This window comes from Pangasianodon hypophthalmus, chromosome 29, assembly GCF_027358585.1.
Source record: "Pangasianodon hypophthalmus isolate fPanHyp1 chromosome 29, fPanHyp1.pri, whole genome shotgun sequence".
NCBI lineage: Eukaryota > Metazoa > Chordata > Actinopteri > Siluriformes > Pangasiidae > Pangasianodon > Pangasianodon hypophthalmus.
In genome coordinates this window covers 6,498,003-6,514,420 of record NC_069738.1, presented here as the reverse complement: position 1 = coordinate 6,514,420, position 16,418 = coordinate 6,498,003, and the positions used below count along the sequence as shown (strand labels likewise).

The 16,418-nt window shown below is 39.5% G+C and overlaps 1 protein-coding gene across 2 annotated transcripts; it reads right to left on the bottom strand.

Annotated features, from left to right (window-relative positions):
- Positions 1 to 123: 123 nt before the first annotated feature.
- gon4la (gon-4 like a) lies at positions 124 to 15,996 on the bottom strand. Of its 2 annotated transcripts, XM_053231410.1 has the most exons (28): positions 15,371 to 15,996; positions 13,752 to 13,811; positions 12,859 to 13,070; positions 12,689 to 12,763; positions 12,552 to 12,602; positions 12,167 to 12,217; positions 11,989 to 12,084; positions 11,768 to 11,881; positions 11,384 to 11,554; positions 11,063 to 11,279; positions 10,837 to 10,938; positions 10,667 to 10,707; positions 10,476 to 10,582; positions 9,944 to 10,136; positions 9,224 to 9,310; positions 8,333 to 8,501; positions 6,875 to 7,004; positions 6,613 to 6,760; positions 6,362 to 6,478; positions 4,618 to 5,940; positions 4,401 to 4,488; positions 4,209 to 4,312; positions 3,878 to 4,075; positions 3,561 to 3,704; positions 3,257 to 3,481; positions 2,933 to 3,105; positions 2,006 to 2,108; positions 124 to 1,365 (listed from the first exon to the last, which is right to left on the bottom strand). In XM_053231410.1, the coding sequence occupies exons 1-28, from the start codon at positions 15,561 to 15,563 to the stop codon at positions 1,249 to 1,251; spliced, it is 4,809 nt and encodes a 1,602-aa protein (XP_053087385.1). In that variant the 5' UTR covers positions 15,564 to 15,996; the 3' UTR covers positions 124 to 1,248. The 2 variants fall into 2 exon arrangements, with proteins under 2 accessions (XP_053087385.1, XP_053087386.1); XM_053231411.1 differs by lacking the exon at positions 2,933 to 3,105 and having other exon boundaries at positions 1,230 to 1,365.
- Between the last annotated feature and the right edge of the window lie 422 nt (positions 15,997 to 16,418).

Here is a 16,418-nt window from a genome sequence, read left to right as displayed (position 1 = left end):
CACTATGATTGGTCAATCTGAGCTACAATGGGTGAGATGTAAGACACTGATTGGTGCAACTCTCCGTCAATCAAAAAGCATCCAATTATCTCACAGCCCATAGAGTATAATTTATACGAGAAATTATTAGAGCGTTGTTTTATTTTATTGCCACATTTCTTTGAACCAAATCACCACATGAAAAAGTCATAAAAAAAAAAAAAAAATGACACGAAATTTAACGCAAGTGTTATCTGTAACAGAAACATCTCCCAAATATGATTTTCGTCACACTTAAGGTTCATTTTTTCAGTCTGTGCCCTTGTTTGTTTTTTAATTTAATAATTATCATAAAAAATATAAATAAGACAGCTCCTATAGTTCTCTTTCATCACAGCCCATTAACCCATTAACGCACTGATGATTATTATCCAAAGATGTTTAAAGGCATGTCTCTGAGATTATGATGTCCAGGAGAAAATCTGGTAAAGGTTTCTGTGTTTCTTTCAAGTTAGCAGCAGTGAACAGTCTCTGCATTTTAATATCATCAGACCAGCTGACTCTTGCTACAACCTTAAACCATCATTACACCATTTCAGCATTCCATAACTTTTCTCTGAGTTCTCTGGTTTCCTCCCAAGAACATGCTGGTAGATGGACTGGGTATGATAATTGTGCCTAGGTGTGAAGAAACACTTCTTCATGAGAATATGTGTGTGTTTGCATGGTGCTTGGCTCTGTGATGGACTGGCGTCTCATCTGGGATTTATTCCCGTGTCAAGCCCAGTGCTCCTGGGATAGGCGTCCCTGACCAGCTCCATGAAGCTCCTGCTAAAAGGAAGCATTCTTAAACAACAGTCCCAAAACACAATTCCAGATATTATTTGTTAAGAACAATGTCCTTGTTGAGAATCTTCTAGTCCGCTGAAACCTTCCCAAAAGTTCGCTTTCACTTTCCTCTGTCCACATTTAATCCAAGCGGTAGCAATTGCACTGAAAAACTGTTAGTGGGGGATTGTTTTTAACACAAAATTAGGTGTGAAAATCAAAAAACATTCAAAAGTTTTTTTTTTACTAAGTAGAAACTGCCTACATGCCCAAATATTTTGAACTAAGCAGACTAAAACTTATAAGTTTAAGAGGAGACATCAAACCCTAAGAGCCTCCTCCTTCTTTAAGACTAGCTTATCTGGCTTGTGAGTTGGCATTTTGAGCATTTTGAATCCAATTAAATATATCAGGAGATTTGATATGAACTGTCCACATGCACTAGTCTGGTTCCTCTTCAGTCGGGTGGAACTGGCCCTCGGTGTCCATGAAGCTGCTGTGATGCTGCTTTGTGGATTTGTGGAACAGTTTTATGAGGTCCCGATAGCGTGCACCAACCTAGGAATAAAAGCAGAAGAAAAATGAGATTCTGTCTGAATAACATAAAAAAAACTTCAGTAGATTTTATTAAAGTTTTACCAAAAATGCCACTAAAAATTGAACAAGATAATCAGCCATGCACTGAGAAAAGCCGAGTTCATTAGAACACAGTTACAAAAATATAAAAGGTTTTTGGTCAGTTAGACCATTATCAGTGCAGTCATTATATTCAGCTCTTTGTAATTTTGGATGTTTATTTTGGATGTTATTTAATTTTGAATTCTTTTTTCTACAGTTTTTGCTATAACCTTGGACTTTACACTCTACTGGTCAAGTTCAGCACGGCACAGGCATTTAAAAAACACTAACTAAACAAACTAAAACTAAAATAAAATTAATTTTAAATTAAAAACTAAAATTAAAAGAAAACTAAAACAAAAAACAAACAAAAAATTAATTGTTTAAATTGCATTTTATTTAATTCTGATTAAAATAAATTCCAGTTAAAGCTAACTACAACAATGGACAAACAATATAAAGTACTATGGGTATAGATAGTGAGATGTGCAAGAGTTTTAGAAATTATTTTAATAATAATAATTTTACATAATATACATCTATCTACTCATCTGCTGAATGTCTAAAATAAATGACTGACCTCCGTGGGTGTTTTGTTACCCAGCTGAGCAGCAATGGAAGTAAAGGTGCTTTGACAGGCTCCTCTCTGCTGACATGTAGTGAGTATCACACGATCTGCTTCCCTGTTTAAACACAAAATATCTCCAAGTTTATATCTATACTTGATATAAACAGGTCACTGAATCCATCTTCCTGCTTACCATACTTATGTCCATGATACAGAGAAGAATCACGTTTACATAACTGACTAAAATATAAAATTAACTGCTGTTGAATTCTTGAATCTGACTGGTCAGAAGGTGTTGATTAATTTTCTATAACAGCAGCTCTGACACTAGTGCCAGCTAAAAGGCAAATCGCAGGTTTCTATTAATGTGCTCGTTCTAATACATTTTTGTTTCTATGGTAACAACTCATACTCAAGGACTTAGATGGTAGACGCACCACATAAACTGATTAAATAACACACATAACTGTCAATATGGTGATGTTTTCTGTGAGGAGACATTCATTTAGCATTTATGGAAGGAGTCTCCAGTGTCAGCACTTTGTAACAGCTGGATGTAAAGCTGTAAGCTTTAAGTTTTCCAGCATGAGATTTATGGTTTCTCGGCAACATGATAAGCTGCATTTTCACTTGTTAAAGAAAAAGAAAGGCTGGAAAAAGAGGCTGGTGAGGGAGGGAATGTTTATCACACCTCCAAGTGTGTTCTTCGCTACTTGGTTTCTTCAGATTTCACAAACCATAGTAAACAGGAGAAGAAAAATTGCACAGCAGAATATTTACTATGTTTCTGTACATGATGTTACATCATGGTGAAGATCTTGTCATAAATACAGCATATAGGTCATGATTATTTTTTGTTAGATTCAGCAAGTCCAGACTCGCGTTTAAAAAGTATGCAAGTGAGAAATGACCAAGCGTTCATGAAATTGAATTTTTAACCTTGTCCAGAGCACAATTTTCTCTCCGCTTGGCATGCGTGAACTGTTCTTGGCGCAGACAGGACTCTGTGAAGCTTTGAGGTGCGACTGTGGATCTTCTTCTCTGCTCTGCTTGTCCATCATCTCTGTTCCTGCACTACAGCTCTCTGTATTTGGGCTTATTACATTAGTACTCTGAGACAGAAAGAAGAAATTTCACACAATTTCCTCTTAAAATGTAGCCCATTAGCCAACACATGATAGTTGAAGTAGTTATATCAGAACATACTAAAATAAAATGACCAGTTTGACTTTTTATTTGGTTTTGTAATGATATCTCCATTACCTGGATGTGGCTCTGATTTGTCTGATTTTCTGCCTTCTCAAGTCGCTGACTTTCCTCCACACTGTGCACTATTTGAGCAGTGGGCATGCTGTCCACCTCGTCCTCTTCTTCATCTTCATCATCAGACCCGCGCTGCACTGTGGAGTGGAGCTGCTCATAAAACACCCAGTACTCCTCCAGCAAGTGGGTGTGGTCGCGAAAGAGCAGCGCTATCTGAGCCTTCATCTGAGGAAAATCAAATTAAAATATGAGGAGCCATTTTTCTAACTTTAACGGTCATCAATGCATTTGGACGTTAAAGTACCTCCTCTGAGCCTCTGTGACTTTTCGGTAGCCCCTGCTGCAGAGTGCGCACTACCCTCCTGTAGTGCATGGAGTGCTCTCCAAACGTTCGCTCCAGCTGCCGCAGGAACCTCCGGCTCCTCTCAAATGCCTGCTGCTCCTCCAGCTACAGAAGCAAAACACACAGTCACAGTTAAAGTAGCAAGAACTAAACACATCTTGGCTGATCAGGTACAGGTACAGGGTACAGGGTGATTAATGTAAATAAATCTATTCTTTTAGAAGTGCCACTCACTTCCCTGATCATAAAGACAAGACAATGTTTGTATTTTCTCTCACCAGTCCGCACTCCTGGGCTTGTTCTGGGTGCAAGAAGGCGGCGAAGTCTCGCAGCAGCTCAGGCCAGTCGCTCAGTACAGGTTTGAGTCTCACAAAGAGCTCCACTGCGGTCCTCCCGTCGGGGTTACTCTCAAACTCGTACAGCACGTTCAGAAAATCCTCCACCTTCCCCGGCACCACCTGCAGAGCCTCACACACCTACGCAAACCACAACACGCACCTCACATACATGAATATACTTCTAGAACAACGTTGAAGAAAACGTAAAGCAAAGTTTTGATGACATCATCATGCCTTCTCTTATGTCGGCCTGTGCGTTAACCCAACATACCTTCTCTAAATAAGCTTGTGCAAAGGCTACGTCTTTAATATCTCTCCGAGGATCATCATCAGATAAATCGTCATAGAGAAGCTCTGAGTCTGCGATGTCCTCTCCTAAGCAGAATACCACATGATAAGTCAGGCATAAAAATATAAAGAGTCATATAAACAGTAGAAAAAAAAAGTTTGATTCAGGGCCAACCTGTAGCACAACCGTCTGACTTTTCTTCTCTTGAAAGTCTTTTTTCTTCAAGATCCGAGGCCAGCTTCGACAATTTCTCCATTGTTTCCTTTCAAAATGAGAAATATATTTTTAAAAATGTCCATATTATTTTGCACTACATGCGTATCAAGCTTATATCAGGCTTTAAATCTCTGATTGGCTGTAGGATGAGTGTTGCTACAACAACAGAGCTCACCTGAAGCTCTGGCAAAGACATCTCGGACGTTACAGAAGCAGGTGATGTGATGTCTGCCATGCTTCTTGACTTCTCCTTCTGCATCCCTGCATATTCCCTCTCATCTTTCTCTCCTTCAGTCCAGCATGGCTGCTCATTCAGCCGTGTAGGAATCGACGTTTGTGATGCTCTTTGCCTCTGTTCCTCTACATCTTCCACTTCCCTGTCCATCACCGTCTCCATGGCGTCATCTTCCCCAGACAAACTAGGTGCCGGGCTTCCAGAAGATTCTGACAAGGTGAGGAATGGCTCTCTAAAGTCTTCGTCTCCACACTCTAGTTCCTCCTCGTGAACTTTCGTCTCCATTTCATCGTTTTCCTGGTCGTTGTTACCTTCACTGCCACTTGTAAGATTTCTATTTGCTTGAGAAACCGCCATCCTTTCTGGAAGGTTCCCTAAAGAGCCCTCAAGGTCTTCTAGCCCTGTTTCCTGAGCTACATTTTTAGCTGTGATCAGGGATTTTTGGCTGTGATCGGGGTTCACATTAGTGCTGTTTGTAACTACACAGCCTGGAGGCAGTAGAAAAATTTGAGAAGATACAGACAGAGGGTTTAGATTAGGTCTCTGTCCCATGCTCAGCTTGAGTAAAGTGCCACAGCCCTGACTCATGTGCTCTTTAACCAACGGGGTGAAGGAAGAAGGTGTCTGGGCCACTAGCGTAGCACTCGGGGTAGGACATATGAGTGCAGTAGGTAAAGTCATGATGACATTTCCCTGGTTTGGGCCTATTGTAGCAGCACTAGGCACTTTTATCTGGGTTTCTGCGCTGGAAGTAACTGGAGCAGTGGGTAAAGTGATAATGAGCTTTCCTTGGTTTTGATCTGATGAATTTGTAACGTTATTTGCGGCCACTCGGGTCTTCCCAGCACTATTAGCAGAATTAGTTCTACATTTGATTTTTTGCTTCTTTGAAACAGAGGTAACGTTCCGATCAGGATTAACATTCTGGTTAGCAAACTTTGGCAGAAGAGGCGGTAGACGACTCAGGGCTTTCTCCACATCTTTGGTTGATGGTGGTGGTTTGGACTGGGTTGTAGTGTGTGAAGAGGGCACACGTGATGCCTTTTTTCTACAGGAAGCAGGAACCGGATGAGGCCGTGGTTTAAGAGAGAGGGCGAGGGAATCGGGCAGGCTGGGAGGGTAGCGCGTACCTGGGGGGAAGCTGTAGGATGGAGAGGACGAGTCTTCTTTCGAGGCAGAGTTTTCCTCAGGATTGGCATGTTGAGGATTGGAGAGCTGAAGATTGTACTTTCGCACTTCTTCATGGATTAGTTTAAGGTTTTCCTGTAATGAGAAATTTTGACTTGAAATGAAATGAAAATAAAATTAATATAATCTGAGAATTAAAATGATTAGTTGGAATTCATTTATATAAAAATTTAAAAAAAGAATGAACTGAAGTGAAATAAGGCTCTCTCTGCTGTAATTAACACTGGGTTTAGGCTTGATGTGGATCTTTGTTTGTTCTTATTTGCACACAGAGCTCAGGCTAAACACATGTGATTTCCGTTGTTGCTGAAACTGGAAATTGGAATTCAGGGTCATGTCTGTTATCTCCCAGTCCTGGCACTTTGGCTCTCCAAAAAAATAAAACAGATTTTTAAACTGATCCCAAAATAAGGAATCTGTCCACACTGTGACAAAAGCTTTGAAAATATCATGACAAAAATATAGGTCTAATAATCATTAGAGAAACAGTTAGTACCAAAAGCCAGCGAGGCATGAGGCGTGTCTCTCTTTCCACTGGGGGACGCTGATCACTGGGACTGACTTTCTCACAGGCCAAAGGCATGGGAGGACATTTTCCTTCTAGAAAGTATCTCTGAATCACACACACACACACACACACACACACACACACACACACACCCACACATACACAGAGCGAGACAAGGATGTTGATTATGGTGCGGCTGAGGCATTTATATTGCCATAGATAATCGTATCTTCATACACCTTTATGAAGTTGGGCCGTTGTTTGTGACACGCTGAGCGAACGTACACTCTCAGGCAGATGAAGTTTCTCGCTGCAAGCAGGTATTGGCAGGTCAGCTTGAGAGGATTCACAGTGCCCTTTAGGTGCTGATGGCCTAAAACCACCAGACTGTAACCAAAGAGTACGGAAATAGATTGTTGTCACATTCATGTTGATGATCATGGACTGCTTTATAAAGAAAGATATCATAGTATCAAGTGTTTTATAAGATGTAGGCCTCACCAGTTTTCTGCTGATGTAAAGGGCCCTTTCTGACTGAATGGACGCGCTCTGACCACAGGAAGTAGTTGTGGGTAGAGGAACACTGGCCGTGTCACCATCAACCAGGCCAAATCAGCTGGAATCTGGGACCCTGCAACACATCATACAAACAATCAAAACAACTATGACATAACATAATACGATTGCACAGTGCTTTTCTATATTTTCTGTAACAGCAGCTCTGACAGGACTTCTGACTTCAAGGGTCCTCATCCACTCATTCTAACACATTATCATTGCTTTAGTAACAGCTAATACAGAGAATATTATTTAACCACGGCACAAGACCTGCCGTTTTGGAGATGCTCTGACTCAGTCTTTTAGCCATCACAATTTGGCCCTTGTCAAAGTTGCTCAGATCCTTACTCTTTCCCATTATTCCTGCTTCCAACACATCAACTTCGAGAAATGACTGTTCACTGGCTGCCTAAAATCTCCCACCCCTTGACAGGTGCCACTGCAATATTATGGCTAATCAATATTATGGTTGATCAGGGTAAATGTATTTACAACGTCTAATTGTTGATATAGTGAGTTTTTTTCCCCCACAAGGAAACATTTATTTAACATTTTTGGAAGGAGTCACCAGTGTCAGTGCATTTCTTTTATGTTATTAACTTCAAGAAAGGAAAAAAAGAGGCTGGTGAAAGAATGCCTGTTTATATCTGTTATAACGTAAGGGAACTAACTGGTTTTGTGGAAGTTCCACAACATTAAACAAATAAGAATGAAAAAAAATGTATGATACAATGTTCTTTTATTTTAAAAAAAAAATGTTAGTGTTGGGAAATTGCTGTGATATAAGAGGACACTTCGGTCCACCATGTTTTTTATTATTTTCCAATAACAACACATCTCCAAGTGTTTTATTGTGTACTTAATGAATAATCGCAGCAAATTAAACAAGATACTGTATATACACACACACACACACACACCACATATGTGATACTTTTGTTTAAAATATATTTTCATATTGTAGTAATATCTAGGAATTCTAGGAAAACAAGAGACCATGGCTCCAAAGAATTCACAGGATTCCTTTAAATAATGCATTACATTAATTAGAGAACATCTTAATTCAAATGCCGCTTGTTGCTCAGTTGTCATATCTTCATGTCATGAAATTACTCAGGAAATGACTGGCTGCTCTTCACTTTGGTTTTTTGTTTTGCTTGCTAGAATGAACACAGGTTAATAAAGAAAAGTGATAAAGCGATTTTGTTTTTATAGTTCCATCTCTGCACAGTTTGAATGATAACAACGTTGTAATTCCGGTGTCTCCTCACGCTGCAAGTATTAGAGTTCGAATACTTTAAGCAAATGGCTTAATAAACTCCTGATTTGACAGCAGTAGCTGAGCTCATGTGTTTGGAAAGTGAATGTGAATGTGGAAAGTGAATGTGTGCGCTTTTTCACCTGGGAACACTGGACAAGGGCCCTGAGTGTCAGATTTAGGAGACTGATCCAATTCCTCGAGGAGAGACAGAGCAGGCTGCAGGTTACAGGCTCTAAAGATGCTGACAAACCCAGGATCCATGACCTGCTGTGCCTGTTCTCCTTGCTGTGCGAAGAACTGCAGCTCTGACTGAGAACAAAAGCGTGAATGAGAGAGAGGGACAATTTAAAATGAACTAGTGTTAATAGTATATTTCTGAACTCCCAAAGAAAGAAGTAGAAAGGCATCTTCAAAAATTCCTTCATTGTGTGCAAAACACATCAAGCTAATAACCACGCTAGTTGGTTGAAACTACACTACAATCACTCAATCACTCAATCAATCATTCAATCAATGATTTTCGTATCATTCACGGATAAAGAGCTGAGTAGAGGAACTGTGAATACATAAAACCAGCAGACTGACAAGCTATTTCAACTGAATGATGTTAGCTAGCTGTTGCAGTGTTAGCAGTAGCTCATTTACTATCAGAGGATTTTATGTAATATAACATTTGAAATTAATATTTGTTTACAGAAAATAAATAAGCTTTTTTTTGTATTGGCCACAATAGCACTATCGACAAGGGAAGGTAAACATGGCAAGTGGTTAAAGCTGTGCGAACACTGTTGCTAGGCAACTGCGTTAGCTTGCATAATGTCAGCTAATGTTTGATTTGCTTAATAGCACGTAGCCATTTGGTTTTAAGAGGACAATGTAAAGACAGTAAGAGAAGAAAAGAGACAAAGCTGTTTTGGAAAATCAGCATTTCCCTCCAATGGTGTTGTTGGTACATTACTAATATGACATCACATGACTAAAATTACACTGTAATTACAGTCTGCGTGGCACTTTGGTGAAAGGTGTCTCACCAGGAACTGTCGAGCTGTGCAGGCCTCAGTCTGAAGACCGTCCACTGACCTGCTCAGCATGCTCACCTGGGTCAGGAGCTGCACGTGCTGAAACATACAACACGCAACTTATTTACAGCTTTACAAAACAAAGAGGCTGTTTTATCTGTCGTACATTTACAAGCTTCCAAACATTAAATGCTAAGGTAAAGCTGTTCTATGGTGATTTCTGCCACGGTAAAGCCTTCAGGACAGAGCACTTTGTGTTTTCTCTTTTTTTTTTTTTTGTTTCTTTAACTTCAAGAGAGAGAAATAAAAGGAGAGGCTGGTGAGGGAATAACTTTATAGCTGATAACCTGTTTCATGGATGTTCCACAACATTGAATGTAACTATAAATAGATTAAAAAATATATGATGTGTAGTATTTTAGTAAATACTACTATGTACCGCTATGATATAAAAGGAATTAAACACTTTGGGATGTGCTTTTATTGGAAAATATGAAACTTTGAGGTGAGTCTACACGTCAAGCTGCATCACAACCCGTCTTTGATTATTTGATAAGACTTTCATTACATTGTAACGATAAAGACCATTAATGACAGTGTAATGATTGTACGTTTCGTATGATTGTATCTTATGCAGTCACATATTTTTAAATGTGTACTAACTGCCCCAACATCTGTCCTAGTATTTCAAAACTTCTGGAAGCAAAATCTATACTGCTAGTATTTGCCTACCTGTTGAATGTGCTGCTGGAGACGGAGCTTCTGGGTGGAGCTTAGATACAAAGAGGCGGGGCCAGTGGGGCATTTAGGAGGAATAGACACTCCTTTACTCTCCAACAGAGCCTTTCGCTTGCGGATAGCGTCCAACTGCTCCTTCACTGTGCGGTAGCGCTTGTTCAGAATATCCGCCAAAGGGTCCTCATACCTACACACACACACACACACACACACACACACACACACACACACACACACACCTCATAGCTGGTTAATACAGAACACTCAAACTTTTTACAGTCAGTCAACACTTAAACTATAAAAACAAACTATTCAAAAATTACCCACATATGTTTAAAAATATTTTGGCTATTTGGCTTAAAATAAGAACCCATTTTTTTTTAAATTGTCATGAGACTCTAGTTGACATTATTTGTAGTCATAATGATCATGATGATAATATCATGCATATTGAATATTGTGGTATACTGCATTAATAATTATGTTATTGTCAGTCACGATCCTGAGTGTCACTGGAAAGTCTTACTGAATTGTTTCCAGAATACTCGGTGGATCCTGCTGAAGAGTGTCTTCCTCCTCCTTTTCTTCCTCCTCCTGGCCTTCCTCATCCTGACCCCCTAATTCATCCTGAAACTATAAAACAGGAACATATTGTTAATTAAAGAGAGAGGGACAAATACAGAACACAAAATTACTGAATATTTAATCATCTCTCACTGCGTCAAACAGCTCTTCCATCAAGTCATTCACTTCCTTCTCTGGAATAAAGAAGATAAATGAGGAAATAGATGAGCAACACACAGAAGATCTTGACTGGTTGCTCAGTTTTATGACTGTAGTTTCAGTTGAGCTCATGAAGATTAATATTTACTGTGGAAATTACTCACTGGTGATGCGCACGGCCTTGTCGTTCCGGTAGTCTTCCACATCCGGCTCATCGATGTCAGCCAGGAAGTTATATTCTGGATCATCATCATCATCACCCTCCTCTAATCAGAGACGCACAGAGAAGGATATCATGTACATTCATTGATGTGATCACTAAAAAAAATAGTCATTATTAGACAGATTAGACAGAGTTTAGTCCTAACTGAACTAAATGTGAGTGAGCACCTTCGTTCTCCACGTCTGAGTTCATGAGGCCCTGCAGCCACCGTGTCCACTCCCTGTCCTCGGGGGCGGAGCCAAACTCGTACATATCCGGAGTGATGTCAGGTGCTCGAAGCTCCGCCTCTAAACGACCCAGAGGCACGTCTCTCAGTGGCCTTTTGGAACGAGTACGGAAGGCCATCAGGCTCTCTTCACCTTCTTCTCCGTTACTGGTAAGAGACTGAGAGAGAGAGACAGAGAGAGAGAGAGAGAGAGAAGGAGATGCATGAAACCTCACAGAAAAGTCACCCCATTACTAATTCTCAGTGTGTGTATCAGAGCTACCTGGTAAGAGTCCATGCAGTCAGAACCGATAGCCAGCTCTTCATCCACAGCGTGGAGCTTCTCCATAAAGCTGCACTCAGTTTGGGGTCGTGGAGGCTCCGGGCCCTGAGGGGGTGGAGGAGGACCCATGGGCACAACTGCCACCCTCACATGCTGTGACCTGCGCAAGCTCTAGGGGTAAAAAAAAAGGTCAAATATTCTGCTATTAGCACAGGCCAATATTCATCTGTCCGAGAGTATATAAAATAAACCGTGTTTTTACTGTGTGTTCATATCATGATGCCTGAAATGTAGGGAAAGCGATATATTGAAATAAATTATATCATACATGTTAAATACTTTGATTTGTAATGGATTATTACATGATTACTACACGTGTGTTACCTGTCTGGGGCTGCAGCTGTTTTCCGCATCGTATTCGCTGTAGGATCTGTTGAGGTTTAGTCGTGTGCCACGTGGCGATGATGCTGTACTCTCCAAATCACTTTCCAGAAGTGTCTACAACACACACACACATAGACAATCTCCTCAGTTCGACACACATATTTATATATACTCAATAGATTAGATGTGTTTTCAAAAATAAAAAATGAATTCTGTCTTACATCCTCTGCCGTCTCATCCTCCTCCTCTTCATCAGGGTGGTACTCTTCATCAGATGAGTCCTCCTCCTCTAAAGGAATGTCCACAAACTGGGGACCCTTCAAAAAAAAATCTAAATTAGCATAACCATGCTTTCATTACGTCTTCCTGAAGAGAATTTTATTCTCATCTTTTAGTTACCTTCAAATTGCTTGGCTTCTTGATTGGTGAAATGTTCCAGGTAGGAATGACCTACGAAAGAAAATGCAATAGATCCATACTCTTAGATAATGAAAGATGTTAACGCCACACACCTTAGGATAAATTTCCTTGTATCATCACACACAAAAAAAACAAGAGCTTTCATGTTTATATATAAAACATTTATAAACCTATAATGTTTATAAAACATTCATTCAAAATATTCATCAATTACAGTGCAATCAAAAGAACCTGAGTGAATCTTTATAAAACATTATATATATATATATATATATATATATATATATATATATATATATATATATATATATATATATATATATATAAAAAATATATTTAAAGGAGACAAAAAAGGCAAACGCACCACTCCTTTCTCCACCACCTCCTTCAGTTTAGAGCGAGTCATCTTAGGCTCCTGGGAGAGGTGGAAAGAAACATGTTTAGGTCCAGTCCCAAACCCATATAGAGCATTAATACAGTCCCTGAGCCACAGATACTCACAAACAGAGGAACAGGTTCAGTCTCGTTGATGGCGGCTTTCATCATCGCCACGACGTGCTCATTAGTAATCACCTCCTGTGGGTATGATTACGTCAAACCTCTGATCTCCATATATTTGTTGCGTACTTCTTTGTAATATTTAACAAATACTATGAATAATCCACACTCACGTGTATAATACTGCGCACGTTAGCTGAGGTCAGGTTATGCTGCCGTGACTTGTTCTCCAGCTCCCTGTCCAGCTCTTGATCAATTTCCACATCTGGCTGGAGTTCATCCTCCTGCTGCTGCTGCTGCTGGGACCCTGTTTCACTCATCTCTCTTTTCCTCTTTACACCTCGTTTTGTTTTCCCACTTTGCCGAGGGCAGCTTTGCTCGTTATCTACGAGAGGAAGAAGAAAATTTACACTTTAAAAAATGAATTTCCTTATAATGCTAAATTATTATTGAACTTCAGCAATGATTGTCAATAAAGCCCTACTTCTCTATAAGTGAGGAATATAACACTTGGAAGCATGCTGTTATAGGAAAATAATCAACAGGGTGGTGTGATGTGGCCCCATATGAACAGGAGTTACTGTTAACATGCTGAAGTTGATTATTTCCCAATAATAGCGATTCCTGAAGTGTTTTATTCCTCTTACACCAAAGCAATTTCCCCATGATTACATTTTTATATTAATGAAAGAATGACTTTTTAATCAGTTTATAGTTATATTTAAGATAAATATAGCTTGTCTTGTTACAGAGAAATCAGAAAGTGCAAAGCCCTTTGTCCTGATGACTTTCCTGTGGTGGAAAACTTTACCTCTGACTGTTACAAAGCAATAAAACTGGAGACTCCTTCCATAAATGTTAAAGAAATATCTCCTTAGAAAAAAACTTCACCGTATAAATTACACATGGCGATCTACTAAATTAATCAGCACCTTCTGACCAGTCAGGATAATGAATTCAACAGCGCTGTGGTATAAGTGGCAATAATATAAAGATTTAAAAAAAAAAAAAAAAAAAAAAAAAAAAAAAAAAAAAAAAAAACCACACAATATGCTGGACAACCTACCGACTGTGATGAAAAGAGTCTTCTCTGCATCATCGTCTGATGACGAGCCACGTTGCGCTTCTGTTAAAGAGACTAAGAGTTTATGGACTATAAAACTTTATGGCAGCATATTCTGTATAGGAAACATCACACACACACACACACACACACACACACACACACACACACACACTGACTGCCTGTAGTCCATCTACTAGGGCTGGTTGTTATGGCGATTATTACATCCATCTTTTTTGCATTGTGAGTATGATGTGATGTATATGATTTTATAAAATAATTATTACACAAAAAAGGTGTCAAAGTTTCCTAATATTGATTCTGACTCAGTGGATAAAATACTTCCATTCTTTCTAAATGAATGTATTTTACAGTTTTTTTTTTAAAAAAACAATATAGGTCAATTGATTTGCTGCCATTTTTTTAGCAATATCTCAGCTATCACAGTGGAATATTGTGATACATGTCATGTATTGTGAAGGTGACTTCAAGCACCATGATATATTTTTTGCCATATCGCCCACCTCTAACATCGGTCACATCTGACCACTGTAGGACCAGCAGATGTAATTTCGCACAGCAGTGACACCAACATGGTAATGCGTATGAGATGCTGGTGATATGAGTGTATCAAGTGCAGGATGCAGGAGTTCAGGATTTTAAACACTGTGTACACTTATCAGACACTTTATTAGACACATGCACCTTACTGGTCCACCTTGGAGGAGTTGAGAAAAAGGATAAAGCATAAGTTTTTCCATGAACAGTGTGTGTGTGTGGCAGCAGATGGGATCACAGTCAGTAAAAACAGGAATACACAGTTATCTATATGGTACGTTTATCTGATTACATGGCCAAGGAGTCTAGCTACAGTCAGTCTGGATAAGGGCATCTGCCAAATACCATAAAGGTAAATGTAAGCTACAGGGTATGTGTACTATTACTATTACAAGTACTGATATAAAATATTTACAGTGAGCATCATAAATATTGCTTGTGCTTTATTAAAACAATCATTAGTCACTAAAACAACTCTAATACTGATTCTGATTTCTATCAGGGGTCCAAGCACCAATGGTGCATTAGCCTTATAGTTAATGTATGTTCATGATATATTTCACTGAAAGAAAGTAAGAAAGTGTGTGTGTGTGTGTCTGTGTGTGTGTGTGAGAGAGAGAGAGAGAGAGATGCTGGTGATAGGAATGTATCTGGTACAGCAGTGTTATGGTTTTAGATACTGTATGTACACTTGGCCACTTTATTAGAAACACCTAGCTTAGTGGTCCAATATTTCTTCCATGAATGGTGTGTGTGTGTGTGAGACAGAGAGAGGGAGAGAGAGATAGAGACACTGGTGATAGGAGTGTATCAGGTACACCAGTGTTATGGTTTGATATACTGTATGTACACTTGGCCACTTTATTAGAAACACCTAGCTTACTGGTCCAACATTTCTTCCATGACCATTGTGTGTGTATGTATGTGTGTGTATGTATGTGTGTGTGCGTGTGTGTGTGTAGCATGTCTCTAAAGTGACCCGTATGCTAGGTTGATGTGATTTATGAGATGAACAGTCTACACAGGATGTGCAGCTATATAGTTGTATGTATTTATGTTAGCACCTTTGCTCCTTCCTGCTCGTCTGGACGCCTCGGTGCTGTTTTCAGGACCTGGCTCTTCTTCTCTGGATGGAGATGAAGGAAGAGAAACACTCGCTGTTCCCGGTTTGCCTTCATGCTCTTCACTTTTGCTGTCCTTGGCTCGGGACAGTCCAGTTTTGCCATCGCTGAGTTTGCGCCTGACTGACGGATTCATGTCCACTTCACCTCTACACCTCCATTTAGCTCCAGCTGCATGGTATACGAGCTTTTAGCTCAGCTAGACAGCCCCAAACCTCGTTTTTCACTCTGTAAACTAACCCCACTCACTCTAACTCTAAGAAAATAGTAACATTCGTCTGTTACAGGACTATAAACAAGCTTCAGAAACACTTAGCTTAGCCACTACATGACCGTTAGCTAGCCTTAGTATCTACAGTCGGCTTTATTATTATAATAAATAACACATTTAACACGTAACATTTCATAACCTGCTCTTCTCCTTAACTTTTGCTGGAAGTTCAACTATATTTTTGTGCTTGAGCATACAACTGCCCACTGAAAATAAACTAATTACTAAATCATTATTTACTGCTAACACTTTCATTATACGCGCCAGTTGCTTACGACGAGCTACACTGGTGGGCGGGACAATAATAAAACGTCACATCCGGTTTACCGCGTCAAACTAAAAGTTCCAGCTACAGCTCGGAGACTGTAAATGGGGATCTGTCAATCATTTTTTTGCATCAGCAACTTAAGTAACTGCTTATGTCCATCAGTCACATGCTGTATTGAACAGTCACAGAATAACACAAACTGTCTGTCATCTTTATCTTAAATTTAGATGAAGTTTTAACAGAAATTACAGATTATCCCCAAATTTGTCAAGATGCAGCATTAATGGACAAAGAGATGAGTTTTAGCCTAGTCAATATTCTCTGCCATTAAAAGATTATCCCCATTCCTACTATTGCAACTTGATAAGGTGATTAGTTAAAATGTGGCCAAAAGTATGTGGACACCTGACCATCACACCCATATGTGAACCTTTCCCCAAACTGTTCAAAGC